This window comes from Eptesicus fuscus, chromosome 19, assembly GCF_027574615.1.
Source record: "Eptesicus fuscus isolate TK198812 chromosome 19, DD_ASM_mEF_20220401, whole genome shotgun sequence".
Taxonomy (NCBI): Eukaryota; Metazoa; Chordata; class Mammalia; order Chiroptera; family Vespertilionidae; genus Eptesicus; species Eptesicus fuscus.
In genome coordinates, this window is record NC_072491.1 from 53,620,934 (window position 1) to 53,637,200 (window position 16,267).

Genomic DNA, 16,267 nt, shown 5'->3' on the forward strand with positions numbered 1-16,267 from the left:
AATTGTCTGCTATGCTTTATTTTTAAAAATATGTTTTTATTGGTTCAGAGAGAGGAAGGGAGAGGGAGAGAAAAAGAGAAACATCGATTGCTGCCTCCTGTGGGGATGCAGCCCACAGCGGGCATGTGCCCTGCAGGCAGCTGAGCCAGCGCATGGGCCGTGCTCACCCTCTGAGCCACACCAGCTGGGCGTCTGCTGTGTTTTATATCAATGACAGAAATTAAAGTTTTCAGGAGGTCCAACTCAAAATAACCATTTTTACAAAGACTACCATAAATGTGACATTCTTAAACTATTTCCCACTGAAAAACACTATAGACAATTTCTACAGTGATATTATTAAAGCATAAGATGTTGGTTTCATATAATTATTATTTGCTTCTTAGATTAAATAGATAGGATTAAGATGTATGTATTGAATCAAAAATCTTGCCCTTGGCAGTTATTGTCCAATGATAGTTACAGCTTAATTTCTTTGTCTCGCTCTTTCTGAAGCCCGAGTTCTCTGAGTATCCTATCAGCTCACAATGATCTTATCAAGAATTACCCAAAAATATTCCTGCAGAGAAAAGCCAGGCTGCCTAGACTTTCTCAACCGGAGGAGAAAAGGTACGACGCCTTCTGTGGAAAGTGGGCTTGGCGTGTGTGCAGAGGGACAAATGGACTCTGACCTGGGAGAGTGATGATGGGGGGCAGCCGACCTGGAGGAGTGGTGATGGGGGGCAGCCGACCTGGGGGAGTGATGATGGGGGGCAGCCGACCTGGGGGAGTGGTGATGGGGGGCAGCCGACCTGGGGGAGTGGTGATGGGGGGCAGCCGACCTGGGGGAGTGGTGATGGGGGGCAGCCGACCTGGAGGAGTGGTGATGGGGGGCAGCTGACCTGGGGGAGTGGTGATGGGGGGCAGCCGACCTGGGGGAGTGGTGATGGGGGGGCAGCCGACCTGGGGGAGTGGTGATGGGGGGCAGCCGACCTGGAGGAGTGGTGATGGGGGGCAGCCGACCTGGAGGAGTGGTGATGGGGGGGCAGCCGACCTGGGGGAGTGGTGATGGGGGGCAGCCGACCTGGAGGAGTGGTGATGGGGGGCAGCCGACCTGGGGGAGTGGTGATGGGGGGCAGCCGACCTGGGGGAGTGGTGATGGGGGGCAGCCGACCTGGGAGAGTGATGATGGGGGGCAGCCGACCTGGGGGAGTGGTGATGGGGGGCAGCCGACCTGGGGGAGTGGTGATGGGGGGCAGCTGACCTGGGAGAGTGATGATGGGGGGTAGCCGGGAGGGGAAGGCAGACCCAGGCGGCCATTTCACAGGAGTTTTAGTGACATGGTGATTATTGGGACTAATAAGTGTGTTGCTTCCTCACTGTTATAATTAACATGAATAAATGACTAGTCTTGTCTATTAAACATAACAAGCAGAAATACTGTTAGGAATGAGAAAGATAATACACATGATACAGGAAAATGAAGGAAATTGTAAATTATGATATAATACTTTATGTAATGAGATGAATTTGATTATCTTGACGCTATTGGCTAGTTTTCTAAAAACTACATACTAAATTTATTTAAGAAGATAGAATTTAAAAAAAGATGATATAAATAGTTGTGAAAATGCTGGTATAAGTAGTTGTGAAAAGTACTCTTCAAAAGTATTGTTTGAAGCAAAAAAAGCACAAAAGTAAAATTAACACCCTCCCTCCCCAACAAAAACAAGCCCACATGATATCACTAGAACTTTCTTTTAAGAAAAAGTAATTCTTATGCAACTTAATTATCCTGGAGTATATACAATGAAAATTAGCTTGTAAATTTGGCATACACAGGATTTAACAAGAATGACATAAATAGGAAATAACCATTTTAATTATGACTATATAGGCAAACATCCTATCTAATAAAAGAGTAATATGCAAATCAACCATCACTCTGCTACACCCATAAGCCATGCTCAAAAGCCACGCCCACCAGCCAATCAGGAGCGAATATGCAAATAAACCAAACCAAGATGGCTATGGCCAAAGAGAGCAGGAGGGAGGCTTGGGTTTCCCAGGCAATGGAGGAAGCCAAGCTTTCTGCCTGCCCTTGCCGGCCTAGGCCTCCACTCAAGGCTACAAAGTTTCATTGATAGAAGATACATAAATCCCAACAGAAATGGCTGCCACCATGGAGCAAGCAGAAGGCTTGGCTCCGCTCCAGGTTACAAAGTTTCAATTGTAGAAGATAAATAAACCCCAGATACCAGGGCCTCCACCTGGGTTGCCAGGGGGTGTGGTCAGCCTACAAACCATCACAAGCCCCTCGCCCAGGCCACCCCAAATCCCAAGGGAACCCCCACCCTGATCCAGGACATCCTTCAGGGCAAACCAGCCGGTCCCGACCCATGCACCATGCCTCTATCCTATCTAATAAAAGAGTAATATGAAGATTGACCATCATTCCAACACACAAGATGGATGCCCCCATGTGGACACAAGATGGCCACCACAAGATGGCCAGCAGGGGAGGGCAGCTTGGAGGGACCAGGCCTGCAAGGGAGGGCAGTTGTGGGCAATCAGGCCTGCAGGGGAGGGAAGTTGGGAGGGACCAGGCCTGCAAGGGAGGGCAGTTAGGGGTGATCAAGCTGGCAGAGGAGGGAAGTTAGGGGGGACCGAGGCCTGCAGGGAAGGGCAGTTGGGAGGGACCCAGGCCTGCAGGGGAGAGCAGTTGGGAAGGACCAGGCCTGCAGGGGAGGGCAGTTAGGGGTGACCAGGCCTGCAGGGGAGGGCAGTTAGGGGCAAACAGGCTGGCAGGGGAGTAGATAAGCATCAATCAGGCTGGTAGGGGAGTGGTTAGGGGATGATCAGGCTGGCAGGCAGAAGCGATTAGGGGCAATCAGGAAGGCAGGCAGGCGAGCAGTTGTGAGCCAGCAGTCCTGGATTGTGAGAGGGATCCCAGATTGGAGAGGGTGCAGGCTGGGCTGAGGGACACCCACCCCTGCCATGCACGAATTTTGTGCACCGGGCCTCTAGTACAAAATAAATCATTAGCAAATGAAATAACGCCACAGAGTGTTAGCCGATTGGCTCATCACAGTTAGGTTGCCTTCATCTTCTGACTGTAAAGAAAGCTCAGCATTAAAACAGCCATTATTAAAATTTACTAGAGGCCCGGTGCACGAAATTCATGCACTGGGGGAGGGTGTCCCTCAGCCCAACCTGCACCCTCTTCAATCTGGGACCCCTCGGGGGATGTCTGACTGCCTCTTTAGGCCCGATCCCTGTCGGGCCTAAAGAGGCAGTCAGACATCCCTTTCACAATCCGGGACTGCTGGCTCCCAACTGCTTGCCTGCCTCCCTGATTGCTCCTAACCACTTGTGCCTGCCAGCCTGATCACCCCCTAACCACTCCCCTGCCAGCCTGATGGATGCCTAACTACTCCCCTGCCAGCCAGATCATCTCCAACTGTTCTCCCCTGACAGCCCGGTCACCCCCAAATGCCCTCCCCTGCATATTCCCTCTTTATTAGATAGGGTTTTTTCTTTAACATATTGGACAGCTCTAACTGGTTTGGCTCAGTGGATGGAGTGTCGGCCTGCAGACTCAAGGGTCCAGGGTTCGATTCCGGTCAAGGACATGTACCTTGGTTGGGGGCACATACTGCAGGAGGCAGCTGATCGATGTTTCTCTCTCATAGATGTTTCTAGCCTCTATCCCTTTCCTTTCCTCTCTGTAAAAAATCAATAAAATGTATTTAAAAAAAAAAACATATTGGACAGTGTACCTGCTGTGGTCTTTACAAAACAGTAAAAATGTAAACCCAAACTAAAAGTGTCATAAAATAAACTCCTTAAACAGGAATTTCATGAGACTTGGAAAGGTGATATCATGTGGTTGTTTCTTCCTTTTTTTTTCTCTTTCTTTTTCTTGATGTTTCATCTTTTTGTCCTTTCTTTCTTTTCTCCTTGTATTCCTTTTCTGTCCTCTCTTTCTCTAAACTTTTCCTTTGGTAGAATCATCAGTACTTGAATTGCTCCCTGGGGGCGCGGGCGCATCCCATCCAGACACCCTGGGCTGCCTCTGGGAGGGGTTGGTGGCATGGGGGTGCAGACGCCTCCCAGCTGGACACTCGGGGCTGGCTCTGGGAGGGGATGGCGGCGTGGGGTCACGGGCGCCTCCCATCCAGACTCCCGGGGCTGGCTCTGGGAGGGGATGGCGGCGTGGGGTCATGAACGCCTCCCAGCCGGACACCCTGGGCTGCCTCTGGGAGGGGTTGGTGGCATGGGGTCACGGGCGCCTCCCATCCAGACTCCTGGGGCTGCCTCTGGGAGGGGATGGCGGCGTGGGGTCATGAACGCCTCCCAGCCGGACACCTTGGGCTGCCTCTGGGAGGGGTTGTGGCATGGGGTCGCGGGCGCCTCCCATCCAGACACCCTGTGCTGCCTTTGGGAGGGCATGGTAGCATGGGGTCCCCGGCACCTCCCAGCTGGACACCTGGGCTGCCCGGTTCTCAGTGGCAGCCATCCCTGGGACTGGGGGACTCCGGCGGGGCTGAGCGTACTGGTCGCCGCCATCTTGTGGCTATGGGGGCTGCCATTTTTGTCACGGAGGTACAGTTAATTTGCATATTACTCTATTATTAGATAGGATAATATTAGTTGCCCACAGACAAGAGACATGATGTTCTCTGGAGATGATGAAAAGGCATTTGATAATGACTCAGTATCCATGTCTCACAGTAAAAGTAAAATTATGCTTTCACCTCTCGTGTGTGCAGTAAGTGACTGTTAAGCAATACAAAAACTGAGTATGCCCAGCCAGAAAGAACTATACCCTAAAATAGCAATAAAAATACCTTAAACTGGCTTAAATAAATTTCACAAAATATATTTAAAAATTATGAATCTTCTCTAGGCTTGGCTCACCCTGGTCCCTCGTGTAATGGGCTGCACCCACACTGCTCAGGAGGGGGCACAGAGCTCAGGCCACTCGGAGAAGCTCCTGGCAGGATGAAGTCGATGAGGAAACATGAACCGTGACAGACACTAAGTGCTGCACTATCAGAACTGTTCATCAGCAGCCTCTCTCCATCATCATGGTCAGAGTCAACACTCAGTTCATGTAACACCAGTGTGTGACAGGTGCAATAGGAGGATGCACTCTGAGGAACGGCCCTGCCGTCTGTGCAGCTGGGAGAATGCCAATGGCAGCGCCGTGGCTAAGGTGGAGGGAGCGCCATGCGCCAGGAGAGCAGAGTGCGTGTGCCCCAGGAAACCGGCTGAGCGGCGGGAGGCCTGGCTGCGAGGAGGGAAAAGTCTGTGAGCAAAGCTGTGGGGACAGGACAGGAGTGACCTCAGGGCTGCTTGGAGCTGGGACTGTTGTCTAGAATGTGTTTGACTCATGGACCACACGGCACATTGTGGTCTAGTCACAGCTGCAGGGGATCGAATGCACGGACCCATTGTTTTAGAATGAACACCGAGTTTGGACCCAGAAGACTTGGACTTGAGCTTTTGTTTTGCCCCAAAGCAGCAACCTGGCTTTGGAATAGTCTCTGACCGTTGGCTCCATCAGCTCTTACTCAGAAGAGGATGAAATTAATATCGCATTTCACAGGTGGCATGGGAAGAGACTTTAGATGACAGTGACTCACCGAGATTTATACCACCTGACACAAAATTCTATCTTTTCTCAAGCAGTTTAAACAACGACAAAGAAATACATATAATCTTCAAAACAATTTTAAAAATCACTGCGTTGTTTGCTTCAATAAATTTAATATCACCCTTTATAAATAACAAGAAAAGGTGTAGACTTTGAATCAATGCATCTTTACATCATTTTATTTCCAGAGGAAAACAGACATTTAAGAAAATGATAGTCATTGAGGAAACACATAATAAGCATTCACAGAATTGTGGAAACCCATGTTAGATGTTTCTTCAAAATATCCATGGCCTCTTGATACTTCCTGCTTGCTTTGCCTGCTTGCAAAGTAGTTCATTAACCTCTTATACCATGAGTTTGAATTTTGTCTGACTGGAATTTTTAGATTATGCATATTGCATTGTTGCTAGTTTTGTTATATAAATACTAGAGGTCTGGTGCATGAAATTCATGAATGGGGGGGTGTCCCTCAGCCCAGCCTGCACCCTCTCCATTCCAGGACCCCGCAGGGGATGCCCTACTGCTGGACATCCCTCTCATAATCTGGGACCCCTGGATCCTAAGCGCTCACCTATCTGTCTGCCTGTTTGCCCCTAACTGCGCCCCCCTGCCAGCCTAGTTGCCCTTAACTGCCCTCCCCTGCTGGCCTGTCTTCCCTAACTGCCCTCCCTGGTCAGCCTGGTTGCCCCCAACTGCCCTCCCCTGCCGGCCTGGTCGCCCCTAACTCCCTCTGCCTCATCCCCCACCACCGTGGCCTTTTCCAGAAGGATGTCCAGTCTAATTAGCATATTAACCTTTTATTAGCATAGATAAGTATTTGTCATATTATTCTCTACTTTTCTATATGTATTTAAAATACTCCAGAATATTTTAAGCAAATAAAAAACGGTCAAGTTGCAGAAAAATAAAAGTTTTGAAATACAACCTGGTAGGCTTGAAAGCAACAACATTTGTGTAAAAGGGCATAAGTTGCAGTTGGCAACAAAAGTTGTTGTTAGGGCCCTGACCGGTTTGGCTCAGTGGATAGAGCGTCGGCCTGCGGACTGAAGGGTCCCAGGTTTGATTCCGGTCAAGGGCATGTACCTTGCTTGTGGGAACATCCCCAGTAGGGGGTGTGCAAGAGGCAGCTGATGGATGTTTCTCTCCCATCGATGTTTCTAACTCTCTATCCCTCTCCCTTTCTCTCTATAAAAAAAAAAAAATCAATAAAATATATTAAAAAAAAAGTTGTTGTTAGGATTGCTTGGTTCATATTCTTTTGTTGGAAAGGTGTGGTTTGGGCAAAGGAGAAAAGGAAACCAGTCCAATAAAAGGGAATGTCTGGTTGGGCCATTGCCACAGCAGAGAGGGGCAGGTGTGGCAAAGGTTCAGGCTGTCCCACAGGCAAGGATGTCTGTGTGTATGGGACACCAGAGGACACCTGTCACACCTGAAACACAATATACATACCTATAAATATACATGCCCTCTTCTGAGCTTCCCCCACCCTCCACTTAATATTTGGCTATGGCTTTCTTTTCATGTCAATGAATTGGATGTACAGACATAATTTTTACTGGCTACAGTGTCATCCCCGACTGCTTGACATTACCATGGTTTACTTCACTAACCCTTTATTGTGGGGCAGGCTGTTTCCGGTTTCCCCTGGCATCACAACTAATTGCTTATTTGACTGTTTACTTAGGACACATTCACAGACATGGAACTCCTGGCCCAAAGCTAATTCACTTGAATGTTGATCCACATTTCCAAATTGACTTTCTAGGAAGTGCTTCGTTTGTTTAGTCCATTGGTTTTAAATCAGGTTACACTCCCACAAACGTAGTAGGAGAAAACTGTTCAATGCGCCTCGGGCAAATCACAAACTCTTGCTGAACTTGAGCGACCCCTTCCCGGCTTAGCTGTCTGCGTGCTTTTCTGGGCACTTTTGAAGGAAGGAAAGGGATCCAGTGCCCCTAAGGCTCTCCCAAGGGGACAGAGCTGGAAAAGCAAAGTTTCCCAAGAAGGTGGAAGCGCAGTGGAGACCATCCCACCTGGGGGAGGGGTACACCCGGATGCCTGCTGTGCTCTGGGGCTGGGGTGGGGCACACGGGTGGGGCCAGCCCTGGGCGGGCTGTGGGGCGGGGCGGGGCAGCTCGGCTGTGCCCCTCTGGCTGTGTCCCTGCCAGCCCTGAGCAGTGAGAGCCCCCGTCACCCTTCCCTGTCCCCTTCTCCGGGTGGGTGGAGACAGGGGGTGGTAGGGAGACAGCGCAGTCGCTCCCAGTCCTGACTCCCAAATCCTGCATGCTGGGTTACTAAGAAACCTTAGGTGGGGACCAAGAAGATGGGGCTAGAGGGTGAAGTCCAGGGAGGCGTGGGTGGCACGGCTGAAGGCCCTGTGTGGGTGCGGGTGTGTGTGTAGTTCATTCACGCTCAGGTCCACGCTCATGCACACACCCACATGCCCGCACTCTGGCTCTGCACCCTCGGCCACCAGGAACCTCTGTGGAGCCTGCAGTGAGCTTGGATGCATCCAGTCCCAGCACCAAGCAAGTCTGAAAAGTTTCCCCAGACTGACTCCCGCCACGCTGGAGGGAGGCATGACCAGGAGGATCCGGGCTGGAGGGTGAAGTCCAGGGAGGTGCGGGTGGCATGGCTGAAGGCCCTATGTGGGTGTGGGCTTGTGAGTGTGTTTTGCCCCGCTGGGTGGCGGGGGGGGGCGCACATCCTCAGGTCCACCGCCCCAGCTCAGCGTCATACAGCCCCAGGTCCCTACTGATTGCTCATTAATGTTCCTTAAGGAACCAGCCTCCGCTGTGGGGGCTGCCATCTTGTTACAGCATGATGGTCAATTTGCATACTCCATCTTTATTAGATAGGATGATGATGAGAGTTATTTTCTTCTGTTTTCTGAAGAGCCTAAGGCACCACGTAAGCACCAATCAATCAATTGATTTGTGTGGCCACGAATTTGTTCCTGCTGCTTTCTGTGGTTTGGCCTCTCCTGGTTGGCCTCAGTGTCTGGGGGGCCTTTGGGATAATTCTGAATCTCTCAGTGGACTTGGAATTTCCAACCAGTCAGGAGCCCCAGCAGCCTCCTGCATGCACAGGTGACAAACCCCTCCAGAACCTGGGTCCAGGGGCCTCGCTCCACAGTGCTGCCTCCAACTCTGCCGTCTCTCTCTCCACCAGCCCTCCACTCCACGGACCTCCTCCTCGCTAGAAGATAAGAAAGCAGTGCGTTACACCATTTGTATCTGAGAATCAGGCTGGGGGCAGAGTGGGGGAGAGGACAGCCCATTGCTTTATACCTGCATCCTCATCACTGGCAGGTTTTCCTGGACTTACTCTTGTAGCCTAGTTATAGGAATAATGAGGGGCAGCGCTTTAAGTGGAGCTCGAGGTCCTGTGGATGGGATGGCTGAGGCTCTGTGAAAGGGGTGGCAGGGAATAATTTGGGCTTTTAACTTGGCTTTATAAGTTAGGATAAGGCGTCTTCTTCCTGTAAGTAGATTTAAAACTCTGCCCAGCTGCACTGGCTATAAGCTGTTAGACACCTCAGATAAAACAAGCTGTGTTCCTTATTTTACAAATGGGGGACAATGCTGTTTATCTCATACGACTAACATTAAGGAGATATGTGTGTATATTGTTTAGCAGAGTAGCCAGTACATTTAAGGACTCCAATATGTGCTGATGTTCATGTATGCTGTTACTGTGAACAAAGAAAAACCTGAAATGGAGTCACTAACCTTCAGGGGCCCTGGAGCCGCGAGGCCCCGGGGAATGAGACTCCTGCGTGTGCACATTGTGGGTGTGCTTGCCGCAAGGACAGCGTGGGTTTACTTCCCTGTTTCCAGGCCAATGCCTACCCCGAGCCTTGCCCCTGGACCTGACCAATCCCTGTTAGACTAGTCCGAATGCCATGTTTGACAGCCAATAGGAAACAATTCGTGGGTTTGGGCTTTCTAAGCTCTGTCTCTCTCCATCTCTTGTGGAGCACACTTCAGGTTTCCTCTGGAACCTTGGACGCCAGACTTGAACCCCTAAACACCCCAGATAAACTGTGTCTTACTTTGCAGCTTAAATTCTTTATTCTTTGACACTACTGTTACATTCCACCTGATGTTTATCTTATATTTTGTTTTTTAATCTTCTCATGTGTATAGCTAAAGGCGATGAATCTATGATCACTTAGGCTTTTATCATCTCTCACTGACCTTTTCTTCAGAATGGGCGTTATTTGTTAGATTCCTTGCCTTAGGTTTTCAGTGACCTCTGAATAGGAGCTGGGAAAACGAATGGGAAATGCCATTCAGTCTTACATCTCTTGGGAATTTATGTACGTAACATACTTAGCACAAGAATAAAGTATGGTGGCCACTTTCAAAGTGTCCATAATTTACCAGTTGAAAAGAAAACTCTTTAAATCATACACCAGGACCAAGTAGGATTTATCCCAGGGATGCAAGGATGGTACAATATTTGCAAATCAATAAACATGATACATCACATAAACAAATTGAGAGATAAATAAATCACATAGTCATATCAATTGATGCAGAAAAAGCATTTGACAAAATCCAACACCCTTTCTTGATAAAAACTCTCAACAAGGTGGGAATAGAAGGATCATACCTCAACATAATAAAAGCCATATATGACAAACCCACAGCCAACATCATACTCAATGGGCAAAAACTAAAACCATTTCCCCTAAGAACAGGAACAAGACAGGGATGCCCACTCTCACCACTCCTGTTCAACATAGTGCTGGAAGTACTAGCCATTGCAATCAGACAAGAAGAAGAAATAAAAGGCATCCAAATTGGAAAAGAAGAAGCAAAACTGTCCTTATTTGCAGATGACATGATACTGTAGATAGAAAACCCTAAAGACTCCATCAAAAAATTTTTAGACTTAATAAATGAATTCGGCAATGTAGCAGGATACAAAATTAATGCTAAGAAATCTATGGCATTCTATACACCAATAATGAACTTGCAGAAAGAGAGACTAAAAAAACAATCCATTTACCATCGCACCAAAAAAATTAAGATATCTAGGAATAAACTTAACTAAGGAGGTAAAAGACCTATACGCGGAAAACTACACAACACTGAAAAAGAGATAGAGGAAGACATAAACAGATGGAAGAACATACCATGTTCATGGATTGGTAGAATCAACATCATCAAAATGTCCATACTACCCAAAGCAATCTATTAATTCAATGCACTTCCCATTAAAATATCAATGGCATATTTCACAGACCTAGAACGAACTTTCCAAAAATTCATCTGGAATAAAAAAAGACCCCGAATAGCCACAGCAATCCTGAGAAAGAAGAACAAAGTAGGTGGGGTCTCAATACCAGATATCAAGCTGTGTTACAAAGCCACTGTTCTCAAAACTGCCTGGTATTGGCACAAGAACAGACATATAGATCAATGGAATAGAATAGAGAACCCAGAAATCGACCCAAATTACTATTCTCAATTAATATTTGACAAAGGAGGCATGAACATACAATGGAGTCAAGACAGTCTCTTAAAAAAATGGTGTTGGGAAAATTGGACAGATACATGCAAAAAAAAATGAAACTAGACCACCAACTTACACCATACACAAAAATAAACTCAAAATGAATCAATGACTTAAACATATGACGGGAAACCATAAAAATACTAGAGGAATCCATAGGCAGAAAAATCTCTGACATATGCTAAAGCAATTTCTTCACTGATACTCCTCCTAGGGCAATGGAAACTAAAGAGAAAATAAACAAATGGAACTACATCAAAATAAAAAGCTTTTGCCCAGCAAAGGAAACCATCAATAAAACAACAAGAAAGCCCACTGCATGTGAGAACATATTTGCCAATGATATCAACGATAAGGGTTTAATCTCCAACATTTATAGGGAACTCATGCAGCTTAACAAAAAGAAGATAAACAACCCAATCAAAAAATGGGCAACTGATCTAAATAGACACTTTTTGAAAGAAGACAGAAGGAAGGCCAAGAGACATATAAACACCTGCTCAAAGTCACTAATCATCAGAGAGATGCAAATCAAAACAATAATGCGGTACCATCTCACACCTGTCAGAATGGCTATTATCAACAAGTCAACAAATGACAAGTGCTGGCGAGGATGCAGAGAAAAAGGAACCCTCGTGCACTGCTGGTGGGAATGCAGACTGGTGCAGCCACTGTGGAGAACAGTATGAAGTTTCCTCAAAAAACTAAAAATGGAACTCCCATTTGACCCAGTGATCCCATTTCTAGGAATATATCCCAAGAAACTAGAAACACGAATCAGAATGGATATATGCACCCCTATGTTCATAGCAGCACAATCACCATAGCTAAGGTTTGGAAACAGTCTAAGTGCCCATCAGCAGATGACTGGATTAAAAAACTGTGGTACATCTACACAATGGAATACTACACTGCGGTAAAAAAAAAAGGAGTTCTTACCATTTGTAACAACATGGATGGAAATGGAAAGCATTATGCTAAGTGAAATAAGCCAGGCAGAGAAAAATAAATATCACATGATCTCACTCATTTGTGGAATACAATGAACAACATAAACTGATGAACAAAAATAGATTCAGAGACAGAGAAACATCAATCAGAACATCAAACCTCAGGGAAGGTAGGGGACAGTAGGGATAAGGAGGAGAGATCAATCAAAGGACTTGTATGCGTGCATATAAGCCTAACCAATGGACACAGACAACAGGGGGCTGGGGGCATGAATGGGAGGTGGGGGGTAATGGAGGAATAAGGACACATATATAATACCTTAATCAATAAAGAAATTAAAAAAAATAAAAAGCACTTATAACATTGGTGTTAAAAAAAATAAAAACAAACACTGATAAGTGTTTGGGTGTAAAGATAAGGGTGTTAACCAATAACTGGAAGTATTGCCCTGAATTATGTATATGTAATGTATTATGTCCCAGTCACTTAGGGCAGTTAGAATACCGACACTAAAACGCTGTGTGTAGGGAATATTTTACATAAGCAAATGCTTAGAGCTAACAGAGTGACATGTATAACTGAACTACTGATGGTTAAAAACATGAAGGCAGCCCAGCGGTGGCTCAGTTGGTTGGAGCATCTTCCCATACACCAGAAAGGTTTTGGGCTGATTCCCGGCTAGGGCATATGGGTTGCAGGTTTGATCCCTGGTCAGGCATATCCGGGAGGCAAACAATAGATGTTTCTCTTGTACATCATTGTTTCTCGCTTTTCCTTTTTGTCTAAAATAAAAAAAATATATCCTCATGTGAGGATTAAAAATATAATAATAAAAAATAAAAATATGAAGGCATTGGAAATAAATATATCAATGCAGACTGGTGCAGCCATTAGGGAAAACAATATGGAGTTTCCTCAAAAAATTAAAAGTGGAACTCCCATTTGACTCAGTGCTCCCACTTCTAGGGATATATCCTAAGAAACTGGGAACACCAATCAGAAAGAATTTATGTACCCCTCTGTTCATAGCAGCACAATTTACCATAGCTAAGATCTGGAAACAGCCCAAGTGCCCATCAGCAGATGAGTGGATTAAAAAACTGTATCTATATAATGGAATACTACACAGCTGTAAAAAAGAAAGAATTCTTATAATTTACAACAGCATGGAGGGACCTGGAGAGTATTATGGTAAGTGAAATAAGCCAGTCAGAGAGAGATAAGTATCACATGCTCTCACTCATATGTGGAATCTAATGAACAAAATAAACTGATGATGAACAAAATAGATCCTGAGACCTAGAAGCATGGAACAGACTGAAGAATTTCAGAGCGAAAGCAGGGAATGGTGAATGGGAAGAGCTCAACCAATGAGCTTGTAAGCATATATGCATAACCCATGGACACAGATAATAGGGTGGTGAAGGCCTGGGATGGGGAACAGGGGTGGGCTAGAAGGGATAATGGGTAGAAAGGGGGACTTATGTAATACTTTAAACAATAAAGATAAAATAAATAAAATGTCAAATTATGTCAGAAGAGTGCATTCCTACTCTTGACAATGAAGCAAAAGTTCATGTCAGCATTTTGTATGCAAAGCTGTAAATAATGTGTTTCCTTGTCTAGAAAACTGTCTGAGGACACAGAAGAAAGTCAGCGCCAACAATCTGAGGACGACGCTCACAACATAGCCATCTACGTTAAACAAGTGCTCGGTAGTCATCCATGTGGACCCAAAAACTTTGAAGAGAAGGTAGAAGAATTCCTGGCTATCCTAAAGAAACTGTAAGTATTTTAAGTTATTTTTAAATTTATTTTTAGAGAGAGAGAAAAGTCAATGATGAGAGCAAAACATTGATCTGCTGCCTCCTGCACACCCCCTACTGGGGATTGAGCCCACAACCCGGGCATGTGCTCTGACCAGGACTCAAACTGGCAACCTTTTGGTGCACAGGATGACACCTAACCAATTGAACCACACCAGCCAGGACTCTAAGTATTTTTAATATATTACTTCTTATTGTTAAACTAGAGGCCTGGTTCACAGGATTCGTGCACTGGTGGGGGGCATGGCCTGCAGGGATCGGCTGTGGACCCGCCCTCTGAGTAACTGCTCCCACTGTGGGAGTGCACTGACCATGAGGGGGCAGCTCATGTATTGAGCGTCTGCCCCCTGGTGGTCAGTGTGCATCATAGCGACTGGTTGATGGTTCTGGTGGTTCTGGTGGTTCTGCCATTCGGTTGCTGGGCTTTTATTATACAGGATTCGTTCTAATGATTTTTTATCTTTTTAAAGCTAGCTGTTAGGGGTCAGTGTACTGTAACTGCAACCCAGCCACTGAATGACAACAGCGGAGCACCTGAAAAGGGAACTTACTTTATGGGGTGTTTAATGTTCACACAAAGCGGTAGTTTCTCTCTAAATATTTCTGATTTAAGCCTCACATCACTGCTTTGAGGTGGATACGATAGAAAAGCTGGTGAGTAAAAGAGCAATGTATAGGTTAAGTCTACAATTCGTGTTTGTTCTTCTACAGCCATGTGCTTTTTATCTTGTCGCCTTCATACACTAGTTACTCATTGTCTGTTGCTATGTAATGAAGTATCATCAACTCAGTGGCATTAAACAACATATGTTTATTATCTCTCTGGGCAAGATTGGCCGGGTCCTCTGCTCATGTCACAGGCTGGCTTCAATCAAGGTGCTTGCCCGGTGGTGTTCCTTTCTGGAACATGAGCTTGCCTTCCAAGCTCACCTGTGCTGTCGGCAGAATTCAGTTTCATGTGGTTGAAGGACTGAGGTCTCTGCTGTCTTCCTGGCTCTCGGCAGAGGGCTCCTAGAGGTCCACAGACCCTGCTGTGTGGCCCTCGCTCAGACCGTCCACAGCAGGAAGCTTCCACCTTCAAAGCCAGCCAGGAAGAGTCTCTCGTTCTGCTAAACTGAAATCTTATGTAACCGAATCAAGGGCATGTAGAGACCTGACCTTGCCCAGATTTTATTGGTTAGAAACAAATCATTGGTTTTTCTCCCATCCCAAAACTAAGGGAGAGGAGATTGGGGGTCTCTCAGCATGTGCTGGCCATATTCGGTAATATTATACATCTCTCTGTGACCCTGTTGACCCCGTCGAGTGGGCTGAGTGCTTTATGAATGCACGTAGTTCAGCTGAGACCTGGGCATTGGTGGAAAGTTGTCAGGTCTGTAGCCCTGTGTTTGCCTGGGACTTGCTGAACCATGACTGGCTTGGTGGGCGACTTCATGACGTGACAACACTTTTTAAAAGCAACTACCTTACACTCTCTAAAAATCTCCACTTTGCCATTCTGGCTGTGATTTTAACAAAAAGAAATCAATTTTGGGTAACAGTAGCCTCTTTTGAAGACATGTAAATCTGCCTGACAAGATGAAGAAACTATTGCTCATTGATTACTCAGTGTGATTTGCCTTCGTTATGTTGATTAATTCTTACCTTCTCCCTCAGTTAAGCAGCTCTAAGTCAACAGTGCTGGAGGGGAGGAAGGATAACTGAGTTTGAAACATTAAAATCATGGGAAAGGGCGCATCATGGGAAAGAGATGTCACCTGAGAGGAAGGGCTGGAGGAACCAAAGGGCAAGGCATATCTGGGACGTGTGTGCAGAGCAGACAGTGCGGGGAGGAGATGAGGGAGACAAAAAAAAAAAGAGAGAGAGAGAGAGAGAGAGAGAGAGAGAGAGAGAGAGAGTGTTGGGAGACTCCTGTTAAATCATGTATTTGCAGGCATATGAGATTGAATGTAAGCTTATCAGGTATGTTAGTTAGGATTTTAGATTGTGAGCAACGGAAAGGACTCTGAATAATTTGAAAAATGGTAGGAAGTGCCCTGGCCAGTGTGGCTCAGTGGCTGGAGCTTAAGATTCCTGTGCACCGAAGGGTGAGGGTTTGATCCCTGGTCAGGGCACATGCCTGGGTTTCAGGTTCGGTCCTCGGTTGGGGCAGGTATGAAAGACAACAGATCAGTGTTTCTCTTTCACTTTGATGTTTCTCTCTCTCTCTCTCAAATCAATAAAAAACATATCCTTGGGTGAGGAGAGGGAAAATCGACGGAAGAGTGTTGGAGGCCCCAGATGGAAGAATTATAGATCTGGAGACAGGACGAACCAGAGAAACTCT

General features: G+C 46.4%; 1 protein-coding gene across 6 annotated transcripts in view; it reads left to right on the forward strand.

The window, feature by feature from the left end:
- The window catches only part of CNBD1 (cyclic nucleotide binding domain containing 1), a 222,372-nt gene that overhangs the window by 13,715 nt on the left and 192,390 nt on the right, over nucleotides 1-16,267 (forward strand). For all 6 annotated transcript variants that reach the window (XR_008554555.1, XM_028137827.2, XM_028137830.2 and 3 more), the window contains exons 3-4: nucleotides 496-609; nucleotides 13,742-13,900. Coding sequence is in view for 5 of the 6 variants with exons in the window: in XM_028137827.2 (XP_027993628.2) it covers nucleotides 496-609; nucleotides 13,742-13,900 (273 nt within the window). In the remaining variant the exon portion in view is untranslated. The remainder of the gene's footprint in view (nucleotides 1-495; nucleotides 610-13,741; nucleotides 13,901-16,267) is intronic.